The 26432-nt window shown below is 41.9% G+C and overlaps 1 protein-coding gene across 2 annotated transcripts in view; it reads left to right on the top strand.

Annotated features, from left to right (window-relative positions):
• Nucleotides 1–26432, top strand: part of CPVL (carboxypeptidase vitellogenic like) — a 128371-nt gene that overhangs the window by 55139 nt on the left and 46800 nt on the right. For both annotated transcript variants that reach the window (XM_047694632.1, XM_047694633.1), the window contains exons 8-11: nucleotides 12663–12785; nucleotides 13233–13364; nucleotides 17958–18056; nucleotides 20040–20213. In XM_047694632.1, coding sequence (XP_047550588.1) covers nucleotides 12663–12785; nucleotides 13233–13364; nucleotides 17958–18056; nucleotides 20040–20213 — 528 coding nt within the window. The remainder of the gene's footprint in view (nucleotides 1–12662; nucleotides 12786–13232; nucleotides 13365–17957; nucleotides 18057–20039; nucleotides 20214–26432) is intronic.

The raw sequence follows: 26432 nt of genomic DNA, 5'->3' as shown, positions 1-26432 counted from the left end.
TCCATTCTGTGTTTGTATACCCCTTCTCCCACATTTTGGACCATGTTTCCCAACAGCATCACTGTATTTAACTCTTGGCTGAATCCTACAATACGTGCACAGTGATTTTTAATTACTATATCAGAACCACTACCAACAAGGAAACCTCCAAGTTCCTTTCAATATGTTTTGCTATAATTACTTTTATCTTCAGACTGCATTTCTCTATAGGTTTAAAAGTACCATGTTTAAAGGTTACAAGAATTAATTCTATTTTTCCCCCTAGGATGATTACATTATAATTTAATATATATTTAGGTTCACTTGCATAGGTTGGCTTCAGTTTTAGGGTTTGCTTTTTTTTTTTCCCATCCATTTGAATGTAAGCTTATTTTCAAAATGTATAACAACCACTGTTTTGAAGACACAGAATCCCTAGGTGCTAGGTATATACAATCGTGAACAAAACAAAGCGATTTCCTGCCTTTGCATATTGTAGAGGTGAGGACAGTGATAAGTGGGGAAATAAAAATGTACTACACATCAGGCATTGATAAGGGGCATGAAAAAAGATAAAGCAGGTGAAAGGGTTATAGAGTGTGGAGGCGCTATTATGGATAAGATTGTCAGAGAAAGGTCCTCTGATATGGAGACAATTGGGTAGAGCCCATGCAGCATGTAGTAGAGCTATAGCTACAATTATCTTGGAGAAGAGCCTTCTTGGAAAGAGGAATAGCAAACGCAAAGACTCTGAATTGGGGACAGACTTGGGGTGCTCATGGAAAAACATGGAGCCACTGTTGAAGGATGTGAGATAAGGAGAGGCAGGCAGATCATGTAGGCCCATGATGGACTATGGACTTTATTCTAAGTGTAATGGGAACTTGTTGAAGGCTGCTATGTTCACTGAAATAGTAGTTAGGATCCAATTCAATTCAACACACGTGTTTTGAGTGACTACCCTATCTGAGGCATTGGACAAGTATTAGAAATTCAGCGATTAATAAGATATTAACTCTACCTTAAATCTGAAAGCCTGGCCAGAAACGCGATACTGAATGAAAAGTACAATCAGAGAAGTAGCTATAAAGACAAATAGCCCAAGGAGAGTGCACACAGCTACCTCTCAATGTGGGATCCTCAGGAAAGGCCAAACAGTAGAGGGGTGACCATTAAACTGGATTTTGAATTAAGAGGAAGGATGTGTTGGTCAAGGCTGTTTTGCTTAAAAGTGACATAAACCCTTTTCAGAATGGCTTGAGTAAAACAGGAGATCAGTTGATTCATGGCTGGGTCTGGGTGCTCAAACATTGTCACCAGGAATTGTCTCATTCTTTCTTGATCTGTTCACTTGGCTTTGCACATTACTGGTTTCATTCTAAGCTACGTTTTTTCTACTGGTGCCCTTGCCCCTCCCCCCTACCCCAGAGCTCCAAGTATAGCCTATCAGCTCAACTTTTTTTTTCCCCCATATAGTCCACCCATATTCCTGAATCTCGTGTGATCCATTTGAATCCCATGCCTGTTCTAGAACTAGTAAGGGATCAATGGCATGGACAAATAGGTTGGTAATAATGGTGCCTGAGGCCCACCCCGATGCCCTGGGAGGGAGAAGATCACAGGGGGACCTCACCTTCTGAATCACAAGGCCTGGGAGAGGGAGATGAGTAAAGAATAGGGAAGATGCTGGTGATGGAAGAGGAAGGGCTGGAAGGGTACTGGGCAAGCTCAAAGCACAGACATTTTCTGAAAGGGAGTAAGGGGAAAAAATAATCTCAGTTTTTCCAAGGGAATGGCAAGTTAATGGAACTAGGAATTTCCTTCTTGCCTACCTCCTTTCTTTTCTTTCTATTTGGAAGGACATTCTGACAGTTTGGCATATCACACTTATGTCTTTTTTTAAGCCAATTATTTGGTCAGGATCATTTAGGACCAGTAATTCCCTGCTGTTCCTTGACTTTCAGCCCATTTTAGAGGCAGGTTGGGTAAAGGGGCAGGAAGCAACAATCCCATCATTTTGGAAACAACCCTGGAAAATGCCCAGTCTCCACCTCCAACAGAAGAGTGATCAGCTTACTGTGTAATTCCCGCCTCGCAAATAACGTGGTGATGTCGTTAACCATGATGTTGGGCTTTCAGCAAAGCTGCCAAATTCTGGATGAAAAATTTGTCTATTTCATGTCTGCCTGGTGGTTTCATGCATGTAATTTCCAAACGTGTGTGGAAAAGGACAGTTCTCTTTTTACATTCTTTGCTGCCGTGATGAATACTTTAAAAAAAACCTGTGCCTTCCAAGTGATGGAGGAAGATGTGAACGAGGGCAGGCAGGACATGGGATAGAGATGCTGTTGCCAGGCAGCGTCATCTTCATACGAACTATACAGGATACATTCAATATGGGGACACCTCTCGTTCTAGAAGGAAGAGCGCTAAATAATGATGCCCTGCTGGATTGTTTTATTAGAACAATGCTATGTTTTTCCAGCCCAGTTTGTCCCATCCAGTCTTTTGTTTTAAGGCTAGGAGGCAGAATGGAAAAATGGAAGGACCTCTGGGTTAATGATCAGGAGACCTGAGATTCATTGCTGGCTTTGCATCTCTGGATAATCCCATACAAGTTCCTTAACTTCTCTTGGCCTCTGCTTTTCATCTTACAGTCAGAGGGCTTGGTTTTTAGATTAGATCACTTCCAGGGATATTTTATTTTCCTAGATGTTCAAGCATAGTTACCTAGAGGTATTTGTAAAGCATCTGTACACAATTGCAATTTTAATGCAATACCTCCGATCCTCTCTACCAAAAAAAAAAAAAAAGGTTATGAGAGGTTTTTCCAGAAAGGGAAATCCTTTCTCTTTGTAACTATTAATTTCTGCACACTCTTATGGAGGCCGACCAAATAGTGGCACTGAAGAAGTAAAATCGTCCTTGAAAAATAAATGGTAAACTCAGAAATGGTTTTTTGCTTTTCGATGCAAATGTACGGGACCTAAATGTCCTTCCCATTTGCGCACTACGAATGAGGGTTAGCGCGATGCTTGAAGGGTCTGGAGCAGCTCTTCAGCTCCCTGACTTTGGTGCAGGGGAGTCTGGAAGTAATAACAATACCTACTGCATAGGACTGTTTTGAGCATTTAATTAGATAATCCTCCTCAAATATTTAATGGAGTGATGGCTGTGGTGAGTACCCAACACATGATGACTATTACTACCATTCATGGTGAAAAGCTGCATTAATATATTTCTGCTCCAAAGCATATGGCCTAATGCACATGGACAGGGGCTGAGATATTTAAAAAGTTCTGCTCACTTGTTGATGTGGCTTTGTCTCTCCTGTTATTTTTTAAATGATTTCTATTAATTCTTTAATTTTTAAAAAATTTTATTTATTTATTTGACAGAGAGAGAGAGAGAGAACATGAGATAGAGAGCATGAGCAGGGGGAGGGGAAGAGGGAGAGGAAGAAGCAGACTTCCTGCCGACCAGGGAGCCCACCCCCGGGGCTTGATCCCAGGGCTCCCGGGGCCTGACCTGAGCAGAAGGCCAATGCTTAACCAACTGAGCCATCCAGACATCCCTGAAATCATCTTTTTAAAAAGAAAATAGCTTTCTGGAGTGCCTGGATGGCTCAGTGGGTTAAGCCTCTGCCTTCGGCTCAGGTCATGATCCCAGGGTCCTGGGATTGAGCCCTGCATCGGGCTCTCTACTCCGTGAAGAGCCTGCTTCCTCCTCTCTCTCTCTGCCTGCCTTTCTGCCTACTTGTGATCTGTCAAATGAATAAATAAAATCTTTAAAAAAAAATAGCTTTCTTTGTCTAAGAAATGATGATGGAGCTTAGAAGTTGATATTTAAAGTTCCAGATAGTAGCAAAACATGTGGGGACTGACCCAGGCTTCTCGCCACTGCTGCGTGAACCACAGTGAGCCCACAACCAGGCATACTGTGGGATTCGCAGGCAGCACGATGCAGAATGAAGAACCGCTTATCTCCTTCGCTTCTCTCCATTTCTGCCCAGAACACCAACTGGAATTAATTTTCTCTAAAGAGAGACAAATGTGTCTGTAAATCACCCTCCTCCAGGCATGAAAAAAATGTACTTCAAAAAGAGAAACAAGCTGCATTTAATTCACATAATTAACTTTCTTTATAAGTGTTATCCTTTCCGAGCCAGTACCTATTAGTGAGATTGCCCTTGTTCTCGAGGTGCAGACACACTTCAGAATCCTCTCAAGTGTACATGGGCCCAGCTAGAAGTTACACTAAAACAGCCCTCACTGGGAGGCAGGGAGGTGGTGGGGAGAAGGGGCACTGCCCATTGTTCTCTAAGCACGTGGCTCTGTGCCACTCCCAGGAAAGATTCCGTGCCTATGGGGGGCTCTGGCAGTAGCCGTATGGAGAGCTCATTCAAAATGGCGGAACACATGGTTAACACTGGGCCTCTCTTCTCGGTTAGCAGGAGGGGGCTACCCTCCTCAGCAGCAGTTTTGCAACCATGGTTAACTTGAGGGCCGAATAAAGGCAAAACTTTGAAGCTAGTTAAAAATTAGTGAGCTTAATAGGATACTTTATCTTCATCTGCATGTGTGAAGTCCTGCTGGGATCACGGAGTCTGACAACCTTTATTGAAATCATCATGGTCCACTGGGTCCGGGTTGCAGGCTCCCAGTAGGTGAGAGCTATGCTTGTGTCATTTGTTTCATACGATCCCAAGCACAGTATTTATTGACATAGAGCAGCTTTGTGCACGGTTGTTGCTAGATAAAATAAAAATATTGGTGATATTTCTCTCTAACCTCTTTTCATCTCTCTTTTCTCTCTGTGCTGTGTCCCATGCCCTGGGGACTGTCCCTTCTACTCCCTTATTACCTGCCCCCTCACCCGCGCCCCCGACTCTCAGCCTTCCTTTCTTTCCTTGGCTTTCTGGTGCTCGGGTCCTGTTTCTCTAGGCTTGCTCTGTCTCCTTCATGATTGTTCTATTTCTCTCCCCCTTTCTGACTTATCAACACACTGTCCATTAGAAAGGATCTGCTACATTAAATTCACTCCCAACATGCTTGTATTTGAATGGAGAACAGAGCCCAAGCCATAAAAAGGTAGTTGTAATAGGGGCATTTCCAGCACTGATGTGCAAGCAGGAGAGAGAACTCCTCTGCAGGCCTACACCATTATCCTTTTAGTCCTGGCTTGAATTTGGTAGCCAGAAGGGGGCCTTCAAGAATCTATAGTTCCCTTGTTCTGTTTGTAGCTCTTATCTGAAAATACTGAAAGTGGACTGTATGGCAGGCATGGTGCTAGCCATGTCATGGCTACCTTCTGAAGCTTGCCCTGTTATTATTATCCCCATGATACAGCTGCGATGACTTAGGTCGGCCTTACCAAGGTCATTCGGCCAGGACTGAGACTGAAGCAGCTGGATTCCAGAGCCCAAAGACTACAGACAAGAGACTGGCTAAGGATCGGAACCCTGCTTCTGTAGGTACTATCTAGAGCCGGGGTGCTCTGTCCTTGAAACCTCTGTCTCCAAGACCTGCCTCTTCCCATAGAGCAGGTGCACTGTCTGTAGAAGGGAGTCAACATCCCTTCCATATTTCATGCAGAATCCCTGAGAGTTAGCAACTTTATACAAACAAGAGAAGTTCCCTGTCTTTTTGGATGTTGCTGTTTTTCTGCTGAAGACTGAGTTTTAATCATAAAGATTAAGCTTTGATCATAAAGTTTTATGGAGTAAATAGAAGTTTCAAGTGACATAAAGGCTTGAAGCCCATGGAATGCAGTTATTTCTTAAAGCTTGAAACTTGCTGAATTTTATTAGATGACATTCAAGCTGCTTTAATTCTTGAGCTCATGACAAATGTCTATTTTCAGTTATGTTCATCTGACCTGCCCGTTTTTCCTTTTAGACTTGAAAATGAATTTGTGACTTAGAACTATGAGTTTGTATCTTTTGACCACCTTCCCCCTGTTCCCCCTCCCCCCAGCCTCTGCTTCTGGGAACCACAAGTCTGATGTCTTTTTGTTTGCTTTTTTGTGTGTTTTTTAGATTCTACATGTAAGTAAGATAATACACAATTTGTCTTTCTCTGACTTACTTCGCTTAGTGTAATGCCTTCAAGGTCCATCTGTATTGTCACAAATGGTAGGATATCCTCAGTTTTAATGGCTGGATAATATTCCGTTGTATGTATATACCACAACTTCTTTACTCTCGTATCCATCAGTGGACACTTAGGTTGTTTCCGCGTCTTAGCTGTTGTAAATAATGCTGCTATAAAAATGGGAGAAGGGCAGCTATCTTTTCAAGTCAGTGTTGTCGTTTCCTTTGGATATATTTCCAGATAGCAGAATTTCTGGATCATATGGTAGTCCTATTTTTAAGTTTTTGAGGCTCCTCTATACTATTTCCCATACTGGCTGTATTAGGCTTTTTTTTTTTTTTTTTTTTGAAGCATCTTTTCAATACAAAATAATATATCATTTGGAAGCCAGTGTGTGCCTTTGCATAAATATGTGACTAATAGATACAGATCAAAATGTTTTTCTTATGTCTTTTCCTAGAGATTCTGCATTTCTTTTAAGCTCATTTTCAAGAAAAATAGATGTTTAGATAAAGTCATACTCTCATTAGAAGTCGTGTCTTTTTTTTTTTTTTTTAATTGCAGCGGTGTGGACTAGAAATTAGATGACACACAGTCTAGAAATGTCTAGGAAATTGTAGAGATTACCACAGTGCCGAAGTTCCAGCTTTCCCCCATCATTAATTCTCTGAGCTGGCCATTTTAAGGATACACCTCTTTGCTCAGAAAAAAATAATGGTGCCCACTGAAGTAAGAGACTAGATGAAGTCAGGGTCACTCTGAGTCCTGTTCTCTTGACCGCTGTGTCATCTATTACTTTTAGGCTTTTCATCAGTTTTTGTGGTTTTTCAATGTGGATCTAAAACTCTCTTCGGAGCATATCCCCTTATTCCCTTCCGATTGCCCCCAAGAGTGGGGATGGCCCAACCAACCCTGTATGGTTGGGGAGCATGAGAGGACAGGGCACGGGTATGACTTTCTCCAGAAGGGCAGCCCACCTTGTTTCCTTCAGGGGACCTGAAGGAGTCCCTACCAGCCCCAAAGTGAATTCTCTAGAGACATTCATTCCAGCTGGAGTGGCTGTGGGTAGGAGGACACAGCAGAGCAAAGGGCGCAGAATAACCCCAGATCGTCCACAACATGCCATTCCCGAGGTTGCCCACTCCGCCTCTTCCACTTCCAGGCAAAGCTTGGGAGCTAGGGCCCGCAGGTAGGGACACTCTGTGTCCAGGTTCCGGTGTGTCTCATTTCAGAGGCCATTGCTCCTTATCCCCAAGAGAGGTTCTGCGGGTTTTACCATACAAGCGTATACCTAGGAAAGCAAGGCAGAGAATGAATATCACTGCATCTCTTTTTTTTTTTTTAAGCTAAACTTTAGTGAGAAATGTAGAGTAGTTTAAACAATAGTAACAGCTAACATATGTGAAATTTCTGCAAGAAGACATTGTTTCCATTAAAGACTTATTCTCTGACACGATTTTTTTTCTTCTAGGGGAGCTGATTGAAACTTGATTTTAGATATGAAAGCTTTTGTCCTCCTTTAAAAGTAACTGGGTGGCAGGGGTGCTGTAAGTCGGCTATGGATGTTGCGGAAACATGTAAGAAGGGAGAGCTTCAGACGGAATACACAATTACAAGTTTCTTTAAGTCCAAGTTCATTGTGCTTTTACACATCTGGATAATTAACCAAGCATTACATTCTCTCTAGACTATTTTTACAAGTACAATATGCTCCTAACGTGATTTCCATTAGGCTGTTCCAAACATCATTTAAGAACTCAGAAAGATCGCAGACGGAGATTCGAAACCACTGTTCAGCTGTGATGTGGAGACCTTTTTCTCTTCTGGGGGAAATAAAAGACCGAGAGCTGAATTCTGAGATCCGTGTGATGTAAGAGGAAAAATGGAGGTTTATTGCTTCTGTAAGCCCTAGCAAATGCAGGCATATACAAACACACCCTAATATCTCTGGGCCTTCTCGTCAGAGGTGAGCTCGAAATATGGTCACTGTGGGGAAAACAAGCCATGCAACAACAGGGCTGGAAATTGCAGCTGGAAGCTCCTTAAATACTAGAAAGAAGTAACAAGGGCAGAAGAAAATCCTGATGTGTCGGTCGCTAACCTAGTTTGAATTACTGTGTTAGATAAATACGTTTGTCTGGCTGAGTTCCTCATTTGAGGGTCACTGCTGAATTCTAAAATAATACATGTTCAGATCGTTTCTGGCCACAGTTTTCCTCTTTCCTTTTATAATCGCTTTGATGCTGTTCTGAGCTTTTATGAGGCCAGGGTCTGATCCGATGGTAGAAGGTTAGTGCTAATTCATAGACTTCAGGAGTTTTCGTTGGCCAGCTGCTGCCCACATTGATGAGCACCAGAGAGAGATCAGAGAGACCACAGGGCTGAGAGTTGTGGTGGCTGCTACTCTTGTCGTTGTTATAGACAGAACTCAGAACAAAAGAAGCAAGAGTTCATTAAATTACAGGATTACAATTGTAAGTCCTCAGGGGCTGTATTGTTCATTTCTGATCCATCAGCCAACCACACCTCAGTTCTCCCCCAAGAACAGAGGTTTCGATTCTATTTAAAATATCTCCAGAAAAGAGAAAACTGGGCAAATAGAACACTTGATTTATTGTCTGGTTGTCTTTTAAAGAGCTCATGGTGGTCAGAGAATCATTAAATTGAGAAATAAATGATCCAGGAAGGATAAACTAGTCTGATCTTGAAAAAAAAAAAAAAAGTCTCAACAAGGAGAGCAAAAATAATTGAAATTTCATTATCATGTTTCAGTGTCTGTTTTCCATAAAATAATCCTATAATTGTCTACTGTGTGACAGGCTGAGCCACTCAACCAACGGAATGATTAATGGAAACAGCAGTGAAGGATTTGTCACACTGACACAGGGCGAGAAAGTGTGTGATAGTCATTAGAAAGCAAAAATGAGATAAACATCATCAGGTTAGCAGATGTGGACTGAGCATTGAGGAATCTGTTTTGGACACGGTTATAGAACTACCCATCTCACCGTCTGGTTTTCTTTAAATGGTCAGCTTAGTAAGCATGGTAGCGGATGGACCCAGGGCTGAGCCCCAGTTTGGGAGACCACAGACTCATAGCCTCCAAGACTATTGACTCAAGTGTGGTGTGATATGAGAAATGGAAGATAGGGAGGCAGCCGAGTCTCGATGGATTCCAGCCAGGCACGTGATTGGAATGCACAGACCCTTGTTTTCATAATTTTAAAATATGGGAAGATAATGTTAACCTTAAATTAGTTCAGCTTAAAGGGGGGAGTCGTGCTCAGAAAGTGGGGAGTTTGTAGTCGGTGCTCAGAAATTGAGTAGGTGTTCCATCTTAATTTCCTGCCTGGATCTCTCCCAGATAAGCATGGTGGCCGCAATGGGGAGGGTGCCATAAAAATGTGGCTGTTTTAGCCTGAATTCGTCATCACCATCGTTAGAGCCATTTAAAATACATGCCCTTCCATCTCAGTAAGAGTTAAAGAGATGTTTTATTGCCGGGTCTTATAACCAGGCAACTTGAGTGATAACATCCAATAGAGAAAAAAATGTTTAGCAGTAACGTCAGATTAGTCATTCCTTTATCAGATATGTTTTTATGTTCCTACTGTGTGCTGGGCAAGGTACACAATGTGAGAATAATAATCCACAAAATGGTAAACTTCACCCTATCACATAGCAGTCAAGTTTTCATAATATTTTTTCAGAAGAAATTATTAGTTTTCCAAGCACAAGTTCTGTTCTTTATTGATTTTTGTGTCTTCTCAAATATCTACCGCAATGCTTTTGCCAGAAGAGTTGTCCAATAAACCATCACCAAATGAAAACTATGTAATATATCTTTAGCAGTAAAATGATTACTCAAGGAAATTTGTGTTTTGAGGTTCATCTTAGCAAAATTATATTTGATAAATGTTCTCTTAATGTTCCTAATGAGAGAGTACAGCACTGTTTATGCAACAAACCATGTTTCAGGCATATAAACAAACACATCTTTATATCCCTTCACTGAAGCTAAAATGTGCTCATGGTTGTGGATGGATACACTGTTTTGAGTCAATACTTTGCCTAAATAATTACTGTTGCACAAGAGGGCTGCATCGATGGGGAGATCTCGAGATCTTGTATAAATTATGCAAATTACATTACTTTATGTTACCTTGGAAGGAGTGTAGGTTTGGGAGTAGGTCAGAGCCGGTTAGATTTTGACTCTGCCATTTCTCTGAGCCTCAGTGGCTTCGTATTGATATTGGAGTAATGGTATGTGCAGCGTATGATTAGGGTATGGAGTAAATGAGGGCTCATGGGCCTCCCAGCCTTTGAACTACAGACCCCTGCAGAGTCTCGGAAATATTACAAAGGGTCTGCGGACTCATACGTACCCACTCCATGCCTTTAGTATACTTTGAACATATATGCATTAGTGTTTTTCAAATGCATGTAGGCTCATTCAAGACTCATTCATTCAACAGCTGTGTATTGATTGCTAACAAACAGCATCAGGCACAGTGGTTATACTAACGTAAAAACAGATAGCTCTGTGTTCATGGATATTCTACTCTAGTGTGGGTGGGAGACTAACAATACCCAAGAAAAATAAGTAAAAGTTTGTAGGAACGTGGTAAGGATTTGATGAAAAAAGAGAGAAAGGAAATATAAAATGTTAAAAAAAAGGGGGGGGGGTGTTAAAATTTTAGATGGGATGGCCAAGGAAAGCATCCCTAGGTGTCACTGAAGGAAGTAAGGGAGTTAAGTATATGGCCATTTGGGAGAAGAGCATTCCAGGGGAGGGAGCAGCGAATGCAAAGGCCCTGATGGAAGGAAGAGTACAGCATGACTGTGGTCCAAGACGGGCTGGAGAGGAATGAGCAAGGGGGTAGCAGGGAATAGGGTTAACGAAGTACGATATCATGCCAATCCTTATGCCTCCAAAAAAGCACTCTGCTTTTACTCTGAGGGAGATGGGGAGTTGTCAGAGGGTTTGAGCATAGCAGTGGCAAGACCAGATTCACATTTTAGTAGACCACTATCTTGAAAATAGACTGGATGAGGGGAAGGACAAAAGCAAGGGGGGCGGATAGGCTACTACAATAATCCAGGCAAGAGATGACAGAACCTGGAGCAAGGCGATGAAGAGGGTGCTTTGCGAAGACCCTGGATCCTGGACCTATCTTGACAGAATAGGTAGAGTTGACAAGGTTCACCGATGGACTTTTGTGGGGTGTGAGAGAAAGAGATAAGGAATGGCACTGGGGCGCCTGGCTGGCTCAGTTGGTTAAGTGTCTGACTCTTGATCTCAGCTTGGGTCTCCATCTCAGGGTCGTGCTGGGTGTGGAGCCTACTTAAAAAGGAAAGGAAAGAGGGGCGCCTGGGTGTCTCAGTGGGTTAAGCTGCTGCCTTCGGCTCAGGTCATGATCTCAGGGTCCTGGGATCGAGTCCCGCATTGGGCTCTCTGCTCAGCAGGGAGCCTGCTTCCCTCTCTCTCTCTCTCTCTGCCTGCCTCTCTGTCTACTTGTGATCTCTCTCTGTCAAATAAATAAATAAAATATTTTTTTAAAAAAAGGAAAGGAAAGAAAAGAAAAAGAAATGGCACCATGATGTTCTAGTTAAAACAGGTAACATTAATAGAGAGGTTGAAAGGAAGGCTTGGGGATTCAAGCTTCATTCTGAACATATGAAGTTTAACATTAGACATGCAAGGGGAGATGTCAAAAAGATGGCTTTTTAATGTAAACAATACTAGACTAATTTTCTTAAAGATTGTATGTATGTATGTATGTATGTATTTATTTATTTATTTGAGAAAGAGAGTGCAGGGAGGGGGGAGTGGAGAGGCAGAGGGAAAGGGAGAGAAAGTCTCAAGCAGACTCCATGCTGCGAGCAGAGCCCATGTGGGACTTGATCCCTTGACCCTGAGATCTCGAACTGAGCCGAAACCAAGAGTCAGATGCTCAACGGACTGTGCCACCCAGGCGCCCCAATACAAAGCTATTTTTAAAATATTTCTGAATAGTAGCTTTCCTCAGCATAGTCTAAAAGTAGAATTATAATGTTTGTGTCCGCAAAATATTTTGAAACTGAAAAAGAACCCTGTACTTGAAAAGGTTGGAGACAGAGATAATTGTCAAGTGACAATTTCAGTAGCCAATAAATGTTACTTTCCTTCTCCTCTTGCTTTTTTAATACATGTAGATTTCAAACTGCATCATCATACAGATTTTGAAAACTTCATTTTTGCCTCGAGACTTTTTCCTTTTCAAATAAAGTTTTTAACGGAGCCTTCTGGTAAGACAAGCCCCATGGGTGGCAGATTTGTGAAGGAAATTAGACTGTTCACCTGTTTCATGTCCACCTGTCATTTTTCTGTGCACCTCCCCAGTGATTTGCATGTCACTGGCACTGTCTGGGGATGCCAGAGGAAGTGAGAGACAGAGCTCTGTGCTATTGTGGGATTTACAGCATAAGGTAAAATATATGGTGGATCTCATGTGGAAATACTGCTGTTTTATTGTTACTTTGATTAGCTTAAATACATAATGGTTATGGACCCAATTTGTGATGGTTCATTTCCACATCTACCCTTCTCAGTCATACGCAGGGAAGTACGTGCCAGCCCTTGCATACTATATCCACACGCTCAACCCCGTGATGAAGATGAAGATCAACCTGAAAGGAATTGCTCTTGGAGATGCATATTCTGATCCTGAATCAGTAGGTGTCTGTCTCCTTTGTCCTTTCCATTCTGTCCTTTAAGGAGATTAAATCCCCTTTGATCCAATGGAGGCTCCTCTGACCTTAGAGACCTGAGTTGATGGAGGGAAATAATGTTGCCCGGTTGACTCGCTAATGATTTAAAATCTTCTCATTTTTACCAGATGTTTTAAGGGGTCAACTTATTCCATCAGCCTCAGTTGGATGTGAGCGTGAATGTGGGGCACGCGTGCGTGTGCATGTCATGTTTGTGTGTGTATTTTGTGCATGTGTGTGGTGTGTGTATGTTTGGGGTATGTGTGTGCATTGTGTGTAACGTGTGCATTGTGTGTTTGTTTGTGTGCAGGAGACTGACAAATGACAGAGGGTTACTTCACCAAGCAAGTGGGCTCCCCTAACTTCTCTCTCCCTCTCCCTATGGTGTCTGCATTTCTCTTTTCTTCTCAGATCATAGGGGGCTATGCTACATTCCTGTACCACATTGGCTTGTTGGATGAGAAGCAGAGAAAGTACTTCCAGAAGCAGTGCGATGAGTGTGTGAAATACATCAAGGAGAAGAGATGGCTTCAAGCCTTTGAAGTGAGTTCTGGGGACTGCGTGGCCCTGGAGCAATGAGAACCATGTGAGCTGGGTCCTAGAAGTGTCATGGTACTCGGGCAGGTTGTTGTTGTTGTTGTTGTTGTTGTTAGAGAAGGTATAGCTGGCCCGCTGTCCGCAATCAGGAGGTGGGTGAGTGTGGCCTCAAAGTGAAGGAAAGAGCCGTTGGGTCTCTTTGAATTTACTTTGACTGTCTTCTAAACCTGCGATCACCTTGGAGTGTTTATCTAGCTGTGTCTCTCATTAACTGTTTTGATTTCTTTAAATGCTGCGTAGGCCCTAAAGGCATGCCCTATCACAAGGAAATCAGAAGAAAGGCAACCCAGAAAGTAGATACATATGCTTCAGCATCTGCTCGAAACCCTTCAGAAGGGTTATATCCGCACACGGCATTCCAGCTGGAGACACGACCTCAGTGTGTAACAAATGTCACGTGTTCCTGTGTGTCGGGAACAAAGCTGAGAAAGTGTAGTCATCTGAAACTTTTATAAAGAGCCATTGGTATTTGTAACTATTGTCACAATGCTCCCCTAAAATTGAATTTGAGAATCCAATAATATGGTTCTATTCCTTGCCCTTTTTATTGGGATGGAGGGAATTATTTAAAATCTGAGACTATACTAAACATTAGCGTACAGGAGTTCGAGGTTTTGGTTTGGTTTGACTTTGCCCGTGCGAGCAATGATTGTATACCAATGATCTCTTTTAGGTTTTGTTTGTTTGTCTGTTTGCCACCTTTAATCGTAGAGCCATCGTGTTTCATTCATCAGTAAATGAGACGAGGAGTGCATTTGGAGGACTTCAGTCTTCCTGTTCTTGGGAGCCCATCCTGTACCTGTGCCAGTTTTCCTAACGGCATTGTTGTTATAAAGCCTGAGGCCTGATAGGAATAGTCTTCTAGGCACTGCAGGTCTGCTGGTTCAGATCAAAACAGGAGACCATACAAACTCAGGGAGAAAGGCGTAACAAGGTTACCCTCCATTTCACAAGCAGGATGCCTCGCCCTGCCTGAAACCTCTGAAGCAGTGAATGCCCTTACCATCAGTTCTCCCAGCAGCAAGATGTGCAGCTGAAACCACCCGTCCCTCCAGATGCCAACAGCCTCTCCTTTCTCTGCACCAGGACACCTGGTGTGGCTGGGGAGTGCGGATTCAGAATTTCCGTGCAATTGTAAATGCAAAGGAAGAGTGATCTCACGGGGACATGTAGGATCCCTCTTTGACGTGCAATGACACTATTTTTGAGTCTGGTTTTAGGCTTTCTGTTGTAGTAGGCAGCAAGGGTAAAAGGATTGAACCTCTAAAATTTAAAATTAATATCAAATGTTACATCATGGGAGACCAGTTGGCAAGTGAGAGATTTGATGTGTTTTAGAAGAAGCATACGGGGATGAAGTGATGTCAAGAGGAAGAACATCCAGTAGGCCCTAAGGGGTAAGGAAACCAGAAGGATGTCCTTGCATCCTTGCATGGCGCAGCAGCCCGAGCCCCCACCGGATTAACAAAATGGGGGACAAGTTCAGGTTATTTGGTGTTTTCAGAGGTAATGAGAAGATGGCCCATGAGGTCAGAGCTCTCCTAAACTAGATTCATCAGAAAACAAAGCAAAAGACACCAAAACCCAAAACAAAAGGACAAAAACAACAACAACAAACCTAGGAAGGTATGCAGTGTCTCTGTGACCATTGATCCAATATCTTAAGTGAAGAATTCACTTAATACTCTTTGTTTTATTTTAAGGGAAATAGATAAGCCGATACTTGGGAAAGTAAGTCAGCAGTGGTCAAATGGGTTTCAGCGTAGGCAGTAGAAGGCTCAGAGAAATCCTGAGACCCACGAGAGTACTGTCAAAATCACAAGCCTAAATGATAAAGCCTATTGGATGCCCTGATCCCTTAACATGATGTAGTTAGTCAAAAAGTAGGAACTTGGAGCCGGAGGGAATTTCGGAGACCATCTTCTGCCCGTACACACATGCACGCATCCACATTTCACTGATGAGGGGGCTGAGGCCTGGAGGGACAGCATTCAGTGGCCAAAAGCCCCATAATAGACTGTGGCAGTCCTAGAATTGGAATCATCCCCCCCCCTCCCCGATTCCTGCCCTGGTATTCTCCTGTGGTAACTCCCACGCAGTCCGTAAAAATCCTGGGATATTTAGACATTCTGCAAGATGCACAATGGCCCATCTCTGGCCGCATATTATCCCCCTTACCATGACAATACTCTAGATCACAGAGTTCTTTCCATGAAACCAGTTTTGACCAGAAACTGGATTTCACAGGTCTTGACCACCCTCGTCACTTGTTTGACAACAAATGATGTTTGACTCTTTCTGAAATCAGATCCATTCTTAAGGGTGGAATTTATATTCCCATTGGTATTGAAGATAATTTCTAAGCATAAACAAAATGCTGCTTGTATTCAGAACTACTGCTAGCCTGTGGTGTCGCCTCTGGGTGGACAAGTTAGAAAAAGACACCTCCGCTGAGGTGGATAGTCCTGTGGATTCAGAGCTTGGCAAGTGGAGGCCACCATTGTACGAGAATAGAGATGGCTTTTTCTCCAAATGCAGCCCAAGTCTGGTTATCCAGCTCGGCAAGCAGAACTTTGATGGCTCTCTGCCCCTCCGCCAGGCACCCCCACGTAGTGCACAGGGCACAGCTAGAGGCAGTGGTCCTGCAGGACCGTAGAGTTGCTAGAGCATACTTATTACTCCCTCCCCTTTCCACAATGACAATCCTTTTCATTCTTGGTCCCTAGCCCTGTGGCAATGGTCACTTGGATAAATTAAGTTGCTTCCTGTTTGGTAAAGAAAACTAATCTAATAAAATAATGGAATTTTATACTAAGCCCAAAAGCATGGCCAGAAAGAATTGAAGACTAAGAGAGCAGCAGTCCGCCCCTTGGAGAGCTAGTGTGTGTGTGGCAGGATGTGGAGCATGTAGGCTGGAGAGCATGGCCTGGGCTTGAATCTCTCCTCTGACATTATCGAGGCATCTTTGGTGACTTAACCTCCATGTGCCTCAGTTTTCTCACCTGTAAAACTAGGATACTATTGTCCTGAATTCTTACCACGTAAGAAAACCTAAAATTGTACCTGATAGTTGGTTTTGAAAAATGCACCAAATTCATCCTTTTTACAGGAGCCCCTTATGGACTTAATACCCTCATCCAAAAGCATCCCAGTGTTCTCAGTCTCTTTTCTAAGTATTCCCTTCATCTTCGTGCTCTACCCAAAACCTGCTTCTCCCCCGCTGCTGTCCCTTCCCCTCTCAATCAGGGACTGTGTTCTGTCTTACCTACTTTGTACCACTTGGCTCCTGGGTAGAGTGGGTGTCCTCCATGCTCCTCATTGCTGCCCTCAGATCATGTTCTGTCCTTCCAGAAGCACTGAGCTCTGACTGCCTCATCCTCACATGATCTCACCCACCACTCTTTGTAGTTACCTACCAGCCTCCAACTTTCTCCTTCTCATCCCCTGAGAATGCCTCACTGTCACTCTCTCTCAAGGGCATCATGCTTGTCATTATTTCTAATGATCACAGTGTCTGCATGAAGGATCATTTCAATACGCAGCCCCTCAGTTCCTAAGTCTCCTGTCTTTCGACAATCTTCTTCTTCTCTTATCTTAGCTGCTCAGTCCCAAAACAAAACAAAAAATCTGACAATCACTCTACAACCTCAGATTCTCATCACACTGTCACACTTCTCCGAATATACCAATTCAAAGAACAGTTCTGCAACCCCATTGTCTTCCAGTCCATTGATCCTACGACCGAGTCATGATCCTTAACCCCTTCAAGTCTTAGTTGCTTTAAACACCCAGCTGAAACTCAAGGTCAGCCCAGCTCCTTTGGCCAAACCACCATCCACGCTAAAAGCACTTGTTTACACTCCATGTCTATCTCTCTGCTACTACACATCACCAGAGAAGGGCACACAATCATGCTGACTGCCCTCACCTCCGCTGTTGACCAGTTTTTAAAGTAAGAAGTCCCAAGGGAACTTCCACTAGCTCCAAGCACCTGGGTGAATGGTCAATGATCCATATTAAGGCAGTCCTTCCCTACAGGGCTCATTCCCATGGTCGGGGCCTTTGAGCTCACTGTCTCCTCTGCCTGGAATGTTCTTTCCCTAGATGTCTGCATGGCTCACTTCCTTCCTTCCAACAGGTGTTTACTCAAATGCCACCTGTGTTTCCCTCTCTCTGCAGTGCACCTTGCACTCATGCATACACATGTGCCCACACATGCCATGACACTTCCTACTCTCCTTCTCCTATTTAGTTTTCTCCTTAACACTTATCACTCTTACCATACTGCATGTTTTTCCTGTGAATGCTTGCTTCTTGTCCCCCTCAAGGCTGTTAGGTCCAGGGGGAGGACTTGTGCTTTCTTGTTCACACTGCTGTGTCCCCAATGCCCGGGGTAGTGTCTAGCCCAGAGAAGATGTGCAATAAATGGTTGTTGAATGAAACGATGCTGGAACAAGGAAACTGTTAAATCAATGCAATGACAAGTGCCCATGTGTTTTTACCTACCCTGATATTTTCCTTCTCTCTCTCCTGACCTAGGTACTGGATAAACTACTAGATGGTGACCTAACAAGCAACCCTTCTTACTTCCAGAATATCACAGGATGTCCTAGTTACTATAACATATTACAGTGCAAGGTAGTGACAACATTTTTGAAACTGTGATAGTGTTGGCTTAAAAATTTTGGCAAAACCAAACTTGTTCCAAGTTGAGAAATATTCTAGGTGACTTTATACTGGATAAATATGTCCTAACTGTATGACATTATTTGATCTACTAATCTATAGGATCCCCCCGCCCCACTGACGTTGTATATGTTATAATCTGACCATCAAGAATGATATTCCAGGTAACTCAAAACAATCTCTGATTAACACAATCCCCTCACCCCCCAGTAGAGCTTGTTATATAGAAATTCTTTTGTCAAAGATAGAGGCCAGGATTGCTCTCCTGGGTATTAGGTTCCAGAATGCCAAGCCTGTAGTGAGTTTCTTGAAAATGTCCACATTATTTGCTCTGTACTTAAGATGGCTTGGATAATCAAAACTGCCAAAGCCTTTAGGAAAATATTTGTTTTGTCTTACTTTTAACTTAAGATGGTTTCTGCACTTAGTATGGCCCTCACTTTAAGCTCTTTGGAATATTTCTCAAAATATTCAAGTAGTTTTCTTCCATAAAAGTAGGCCAAAATCAATGTTCTGTGCTGGATTAATCAAATAAAACAAAAGAAGCCAAAGTGGGTATTTGGATTTGTATCATCTTTATCTAGTGTATATGAGAATACATCTTGTTTTAAAAATTGCCTTATTTATGAACTATTTTGTAAATAAAATATAAAGCTGGTTTCAATAGAATCTGCCAAACCTGTGGTTTTGGATTTAGATTCTACCAAGAGAAAAACAGATGGTAGGCAAGAGAGAAACAGGATTTATAATCACATTTCTTTTTCCTTTACAAAGTATTGTATTTGAAAGATTAGGAAAAAAGGAGGATGCACAAAATTATTGATCTCAAATTTTTTTATCCCTTTGTAATTTTTTAAAACAGCATTTATACCTTTTTTCTTTTAGCATGATGAGTATCACAGACTTTTCACTATCACAGACTTTATGCAGTATTTTTTTTTTTAAGATTTTATTTATTTGACAGACAGAGATCACAAGTAGGCAGAGAGGCAGACAGATAGAGAGGGGGAAGCAGGCTCCCCGCAGAGCACAGAGCCCGATGTGGGGCTCGATCCCAGGACACTGGGACCATGACCTGAGCCGAAGGCAGAGGCTTTAACCCACTGAGCCACCCAGGTGCCCCAGTATTTTTTTTTTTAAATAAGGCTCATGGACAACTTTTCTTTTGTTTCATGTCCTTCATAAAGTCATCTGTTTTTACACTTGGTATATTTCTCTCCTTCAATTATGGTGAGCTGATTATTTTGTACGTGTGGTTTTAATAAGCAGCAGAACATGGAAGAGAAAGCCTTCGTTTTTAATCCACCAGACCACTGCTCTGGCTTTTGTGGTCCGTTTGACTTTCGTCCCTTAGAGCCTCCGACAAGGAGCAAATTGTTTTTGATAATCTCACCCCTTCCGTTTTTCCTGTCTTTGCCTCAAATGTTGTGGTTTTTTTTTTTAAAGATTTTATTTATTTTATTTGACAGAAAGAGTGAGAGAGCACAAGCAGGGGAAACAGCAGAGGGAGAGGGAGAAGCAGGCTTCCTGCTGAGCAGAGAGCCTGACATGACGCTCAATCCCAGGACCCTGGGATCATGACCTGAGTTAAAGGCAGATACTTAACCGACTGAGCCACCCAGACGCCCCTCATATGGGGTTGTTGATTGGAGTCATAGATTCTAGAAGATGAGTTACCGAGAAAGAAAAATCGAGCATTTAAGTGCAAATGGAGCATTGGCTCTGAAAGTATCAGATCATCCAGTTTTATTATCAATAAAATTTAAATTACCTCAGAACCCCAAATTAAAAATCTCAAGGCGGAGACCAGTTAATAGTCATGTCTCGTCTTGTTCATTATGGTTTGTATTAGCAGAAATTTGCAGCTTTCCCCACAGGCTGTTCCTGCCACCCAGTCACGTTTCCTAATGTTTTTCTGATGTCCCCTTCTGCCAGGAACCTGAGGACCAAAATTACTATGGGAAATTTTTGTCCCTCCCGGAAGTGAGGCAAGCCATCCATGTGGGAAACCGGACTTTTAGTGACGGATCCGAAGTTGAAAAGTACATGCGAGAAGATACAGTAAAGTCCGTTAAGCTCTGGTTAGCTGAACTCATGAACAATTACAAGGTAAGAGAGTTACTCTAGTTACTATCTATTTCAGGAACTTTGTAGATTACCCAGAGTGGAGGTGATGTTCTCTTGTTTGTAATTCAACTTCTGCCATTCTGTTTTTACTTTTGGGTTATTTTACAAACACAAACAACAACCCCCAGCCTGTTTGGTTTCTTTGAATTTTTTAGTTTTCCCTCTAATTAAATAACTATCCCTTGATAGTTTCCTAAAATGAAATTCTCTTTGGCACATGCCACATCTCATCATTTCTTGAGAAAAGAGGTACAGCAGAGCCAAGATGACTGGCCTTGTGGAAGCCAATTTTGCCTTATTGCTTGCTTTATAATATTAATCCCAATGAAGTCAGGGATTAATGAAATCAACTGGTTATTCCAAAAAGTGCATTTAACCTTGTAATTGTATTCATTCCTATTGCTCAGTCACAGTTTTTTTCAGTATCTGCTTTAAGCCTAAAATAGTGCTAGGCTGTCAGCTTGAAACAATGAATGAGAAAGGCTCCCTATTTTGAGGAGTATAAATTCAAGCATTTTGTTATCTGAGATACTCTGCCTGATTTGCGGTTGGAGGTACCCAAGGAAAGGGAAAAGTGTGAATGAAGCCCTGAAAATGCAAGCAGAGGGGGCATGGACCCTAGAATTCTCACCGTGAAAGAAGGACACCAAGAGCAAGTGATGTAGGGAAAAGTCATCCTCTGAATTTCTTTCCTGCTACCACCATTCTTACCTCCTCTGATCTTCCTGAGTTGTTATCCTCTGTCCTCTGTGGAGGACACCTCCACAGGGTAAGTGTGCTCACGATGGAGGGGACCACCACCTGAGATGGTCCACGCCCTCTCTAGTTCCTGGTAGAGGCAAGATAAACAAAAACCAGGGCAGCCAGTAGCCTACACACCTTTGTGAATTAGAAAAAAGACAACCTCCCCTCAGGATACTTTAGTTCCATTGGTCAAAAAATTCTAATACATTGCCTTAATTGGAATCAAACTCTTTACTACCATTTTCTGCCATGAGGAATACACATGTCTATAAGGTCTTGAGATTGTTCAGTGTACAGATGTCACTACTGTGCAAGGAGTCCATTGCCAAAGGTGCCCTTACTAGATTGCGTTCTGATTGCCAGATCTTGAAGGCCCATCTTTTGGTGCTGTCTCTAGTATACAGTTTGAGACCCTCAGTATACAACCCTTATTGAAAAAAAATCTATGGTCAGTGACATGCAATCTATAAACCCATTATAAATTTGTAGAACTTGATGAAATACTTTCTAAGAAAGAAAGGGTCTAGCTAGATGAGGTCAGAATTTCAAGCATCCTTGTGTTTGGTTCCATCAGGGTCCTGAGTGCTTGCCTACCCAGGGCCTTCTCTGCACACTTTTTTTTTTTTTTTTAAGATATTTTATTTATTTCAGAGAGAGTTCATGAGCGGAGGGAGGGGTATAGTGTGAAACAGACCCCCTCCCCCCTGAGCAGGGAGCCCAACACAGAACCTAACCCTGGGACCCTGAGATCATGACCTTAGCCAAAGGTAGACACCTAAGTGACTGAGACACTCAGACGCCCCTCTGCACATGTTTTTAAAGCACTTAACTGGTTGTCCTCTTCTCTGAGCTCTCAGACCATCTTGTCTCTACACTGTGGCCACACTTAGGACCCTGTAATATCATTGTAGGCTGTCCATTCCAACACCAGCCTGGAGCAGATGCCAATTACAAATGAATGAATGAATGAATGAAAAATCCATTCTATAAATTAGTGCTATATCAAAGATACATCTAATAAATGTGTCCATGATTCATTAGATATTATCTACAAATTCATTAGCCCAGAAAGAGCTGAGCACTTGTGTTTTCAAGGCATAAACAATGGGCTATAATATAACATTAAAGAATATGAAGTGGGTTTGTTTGGGTTTTTTTGAGAGGAGAGCAGATAAGGAAGTTCTGCATACATTTTTTTGTGCCCCTGGGAAATACATTTTCTCATTGTCTAAATTGCACTAGACTATGATTCTTTTCTCAGCCAAGTGAGGATAGGAAGGAACATGCAGCACACCTGATGATAAACTCTCCTGATAACTGGTTAATGATCACAGAGTATCCCCTTGATTGGTAAAGAATATACTGATTAAAAATGATCCAGTATTTTGATATGTAAACATCTCTGTCCCTGTTTCCCATGTATCTTAAACCTACCAACATGAATTCCAGTGAAATCAGAATATTCTTTAAAGTCCAAATTAGTTGTCAGGAAAAAAAGAGGATAGATTGGTGATAGGGGTAGACTGTTTCCATAAAGAAAGAGAACAAAGTATGCAGTCAGTCTGAGCACCCACCAAAAAGGGGCTGCTGCAGAAACAGACTGCATATTCATTGCTACAGCCGGGGTTGCCTACAGGGCAATGATTATCTTTGGCTTGTCTGTTAACGGTGGTGAACCTCAGTGTATGAGCAATAGAATCAGAACAACCTAGGTTGTTTTAAAACATTAGTACCCTCAAAATTGTATTTATGCAAGTGTCAGTGCTAATTTGTCAGAGAAAATAGTGCACATGTTTGTATTCATAGGAACATGGATATCTTTTTCTAGTACCAGATTCATTGTAGGCAAAGTGGAGTTTCTCTGATGGGCTGAGGAAGACCTTCATCAGCTTCTGGGAGCTCAGAGAACTCCTGTGGCCCATCATTTTCTGTGTGGGCTTCGTAGAAACATCATCCTTTTCTTGCTGGGAACGTGCACTCAAAAGTCATTCTCTTCCATTAATTTCAGATGTTTGGGTGGTAAATTGAAATACATTAGCAGTTTCCAAAATCAGTAGAAGAAGAAATAATCTGTTGGACTATTGGCATTCTCATGATAAGTCAGACCACAATACTTGCAGGATTTTTAGAGTTAGCTGGGTCATAGAGCATGATGGCTATGAGCATGGGTTCTCAAGTACTTTGAGTTTGAATTCTGGTCACCATTCACTGGCTGTGTTCCTTTGGAGGAAGATATTTATAACCTCTCTGTTCTTCAGCTTTCTTATTTGCAAAATGGGAATAATAATAGCACTTATAGGTGAGTTCTTGTGAGATTTAAGTGGATTACATATGTAAAAACACTTAGAATAATGAATAGCAGTTAGAAAGTGCTTGAAAATATAGGCTGTCACCAATGGTGTTCAATAAATTTTAGCAGAAGTCCTTAAGCACATGATATATGCAGAAGTTATGTAAGAAACCTTGGAAAACACAAAAGTAAGAAAGACTTAAAACTCTTGGTTTCTGGTTCAGCATTTAAGGAGCTTAGAAGTTACCACTTGATCTGAATAACAAGTTAAAAGTTAAACTGAAAAGTCGACAACTCTTCCTAGATCTGTAAGAGAATTGAGGCCAGGGGGCAAACACCTTCTCCACAAATGGGAAAGAGGCGAGCAAATACAGAGAATCACAACTTATCTGAGCAGAAACGTCCATAGTAACCAGTGCCAGGGTAGAAAAACCCAAACTGTAAGTTTTTACAACAGGAAAATGAACAATCCAATTAAAAAATGGTCAAAGATCTTAACACACCCAAGTCTTAAGACCTTAACCCCTCACTCAAGAAGATATATGGATGGCATCCAAGCCTTTGCAGAGTTGTTCAACATCACATCTTCAGAGAATTGCAAATGTAAACCACGAGATGCCATTATACACCTATGAGAATGGCCAAAATCCAGAATGCTGACAACACCAAGTGCTAAGAGGATATAGAGCAAAGGGAACTCTCATTCATTGCTGGTAGGAATGCAAAATAGTATAGCCACTTGGAAAGACAATTTGGCAGTTTGTTGTTTGCTTGTTGTTGTTGTTTATACAACCAAACAACTTTAACCAGATAATCCAGTCATCATACGCCTTGGTATTTACCCAAATGAATTAAAAATTCATGTCCACACAAAATCCTTCACGCAGGGGTTTGTAGCAGCCCTATTCATAATTGCCAAAACTTGAAAGCAACAAGATGTCCTTTGGTAGCTGAGTGGATAAGCTGTAGCATAGACAATGGACAATATTACTCAACGCTATAAAGAATGAGCTAGCGAGCTGTGCAAAGACATGGAGGAAACAAGTGAAAGAAGTCAGTATGAAAGAGCTACACACTATACGTTTCCCATTCTATGAGATTCTGGGAAAGACAAAACTATGGAGACAGTCAAAGCTTCAGTTGTTGCCAGGGCTTAGTGAAGAGGGTGAGGTGAATAGGGAAGGCATAGAAGATCTTTAGAAGATCTATTCTGTAGATCATAGAAGATCTATTCTGTATGACATTATAATGTGGATCTGTGTCATTATGCATTTGTCAAAATCCATAGTCTGTACACCATCACGAGTGAGCCCTGACGTAAACTAGGGACGTTGAGTAATAACCATGTATTAGTGTGGGATCCCATGTTGTAACAAATGTACCACTGTGGTGGGGAAAGGTGGTGGGGGGGCAGTTTGTGCATGTGTGGGGTCAGGGGACAGAATGTAACGGTCTCATTTTCTGCTCAACTTTGCTGTGTGGCTAAGCTGCCCTAAAAAGTAAAGTTCAAGAATTAAAAAACAAAAAAGACTTCATTGTCTGCCTAGTGAAAGAGATAGGTACCAGTATAGTTGATAAAAGGTAGACTGAGTTTCTACTTCCGGCACAGTGATAGAGACTGAAAGGCCCCTTCACTGAAACAGAACGAAATTCAGATGAAATTGCAACAAATACAGTTGCCACACTTTTGACAAAAGATCTCAAAGTGAGAGAAAGAAAGCAAAACAAAGAGATACAAAGACAGGGAACTGAGTTCTGCAGAGCAGTAACAGTAGCACAGGGTGGCGGTAAAGACCAATGTCCTCAGCTCTGTAATTAGTGACGGGGCCTTGGGCCCAAGGAAGGTGAGTTTGCTGAGCTGAGAGCCTGGTGCCAAGCCTGGGACACATGGAGGGGCTAATTGGTCCCAGGGTGGTAGTGAACTCTGGTGACCAATAGAACCAAATACACAACACCTAGAGGTATTTGGGGTTTCCAGATTTTTATTAGCTAAATTCAACACAAAAGTGAGCTCATTATCAACAGTCGTCCACTCTGCTGTTAAACAGGGCTCCCATTGCTGAGGGTAAGCAGAACCAACTACAAAAGATGTGGATGTCCAAGGCACTGCAGATCTGGAAATATGTGGGATAGAATATAAATAACTAGGTATGAAATTTTTAAACACATAGAAAAGGAGTTTAGAAATAAGCAGTAGACAGCCATCAAATAGGGCTAGGCCAGTTTGAAAGAAAAGCAATAAGAACTGTTAAAAATGAAAAATACAGTACATTTAAAACCCAGTGCTTGGGAATAAAGACCAGATTAGACATGGCTGCCAATAAAATTCATGGATTAGGAGAAATTAATCAAAATGAGAAATAGTAAGACAAAGATGATTTGAATGACGTAATTAGCCAGCTTGAGTTAATGAGTGTATATAGATCTCTAAGCATAGTAATCAGCAAATCTCAAGTATTTTCAAGAATTTGCATCATACAGCCCATATTCTCTGACTGTGTGTGAATTTAGAAATCAATAATAATATATATAAAAATATCCAAAAAATACAAATAAAAATGCAAATCCATCTAACGTGTATATCAAAAAAGTTAGTTCAAAAAAGGATGAAAACCACATATATAGCAATGTTAAAAGAGAAAAACTTTTTCATCGAAATAGATGCAAAAACATGGACGTAATAAAATTAAAACGCATTTATGCTAAAAATTTTAGCAAACTAAGAATAGTATCTTTTTCTTTTTGTTTTAAGATTTTATTTATTTATTTGACACAAAAAGAGAGCGAGAGAGAGCACAAGCAGGGGGAACGGCAGCAAGAGAGGAAGAAGCAGATGAGCAGGGAGCCTGATGTGGAACTCCATCTCAGGACTCTGGGATCATGCCCTGAGCCAAAGGCAGTTGCTTGCTTAACTGACTGAGCCACTGAGGTGCCCCACGGTATTGGTTTCCTATGGCTGCTGTAATACCATTACTGCAGACTTGAGGACATAAACTACAGAAATTTATTTCCTCACAGTCCTGAAGGATATTTAAATCTAACGTCACCTTCACTGGTGTTAGTAAGGCTCCGTTCCCTCTGGAGACTCTGTGGGATAATCCATTCCTTGCCACTTCCAGCTGTTGGTGGCTGCTGGCATTCTTTGGCTTGTGGCTACATCATTCCAA

This window comes from Lutra lutra, chromosome 11 (assembly GCF_902655055.1).
Source record: "Lutra lutra chromosome 11, mLutLut1.2, whole genome shotgun sequence".
Taxonomy (NCBI): domain Eukaryota; kingdom Metazoa; phylum Chordata; class Mammalia; order Carnivora; family Mustelidae; genus Lutra; species Lutra lutra.
This window is presented reverse-complemented; position numbering and strand designations above follow the sequence as displayed.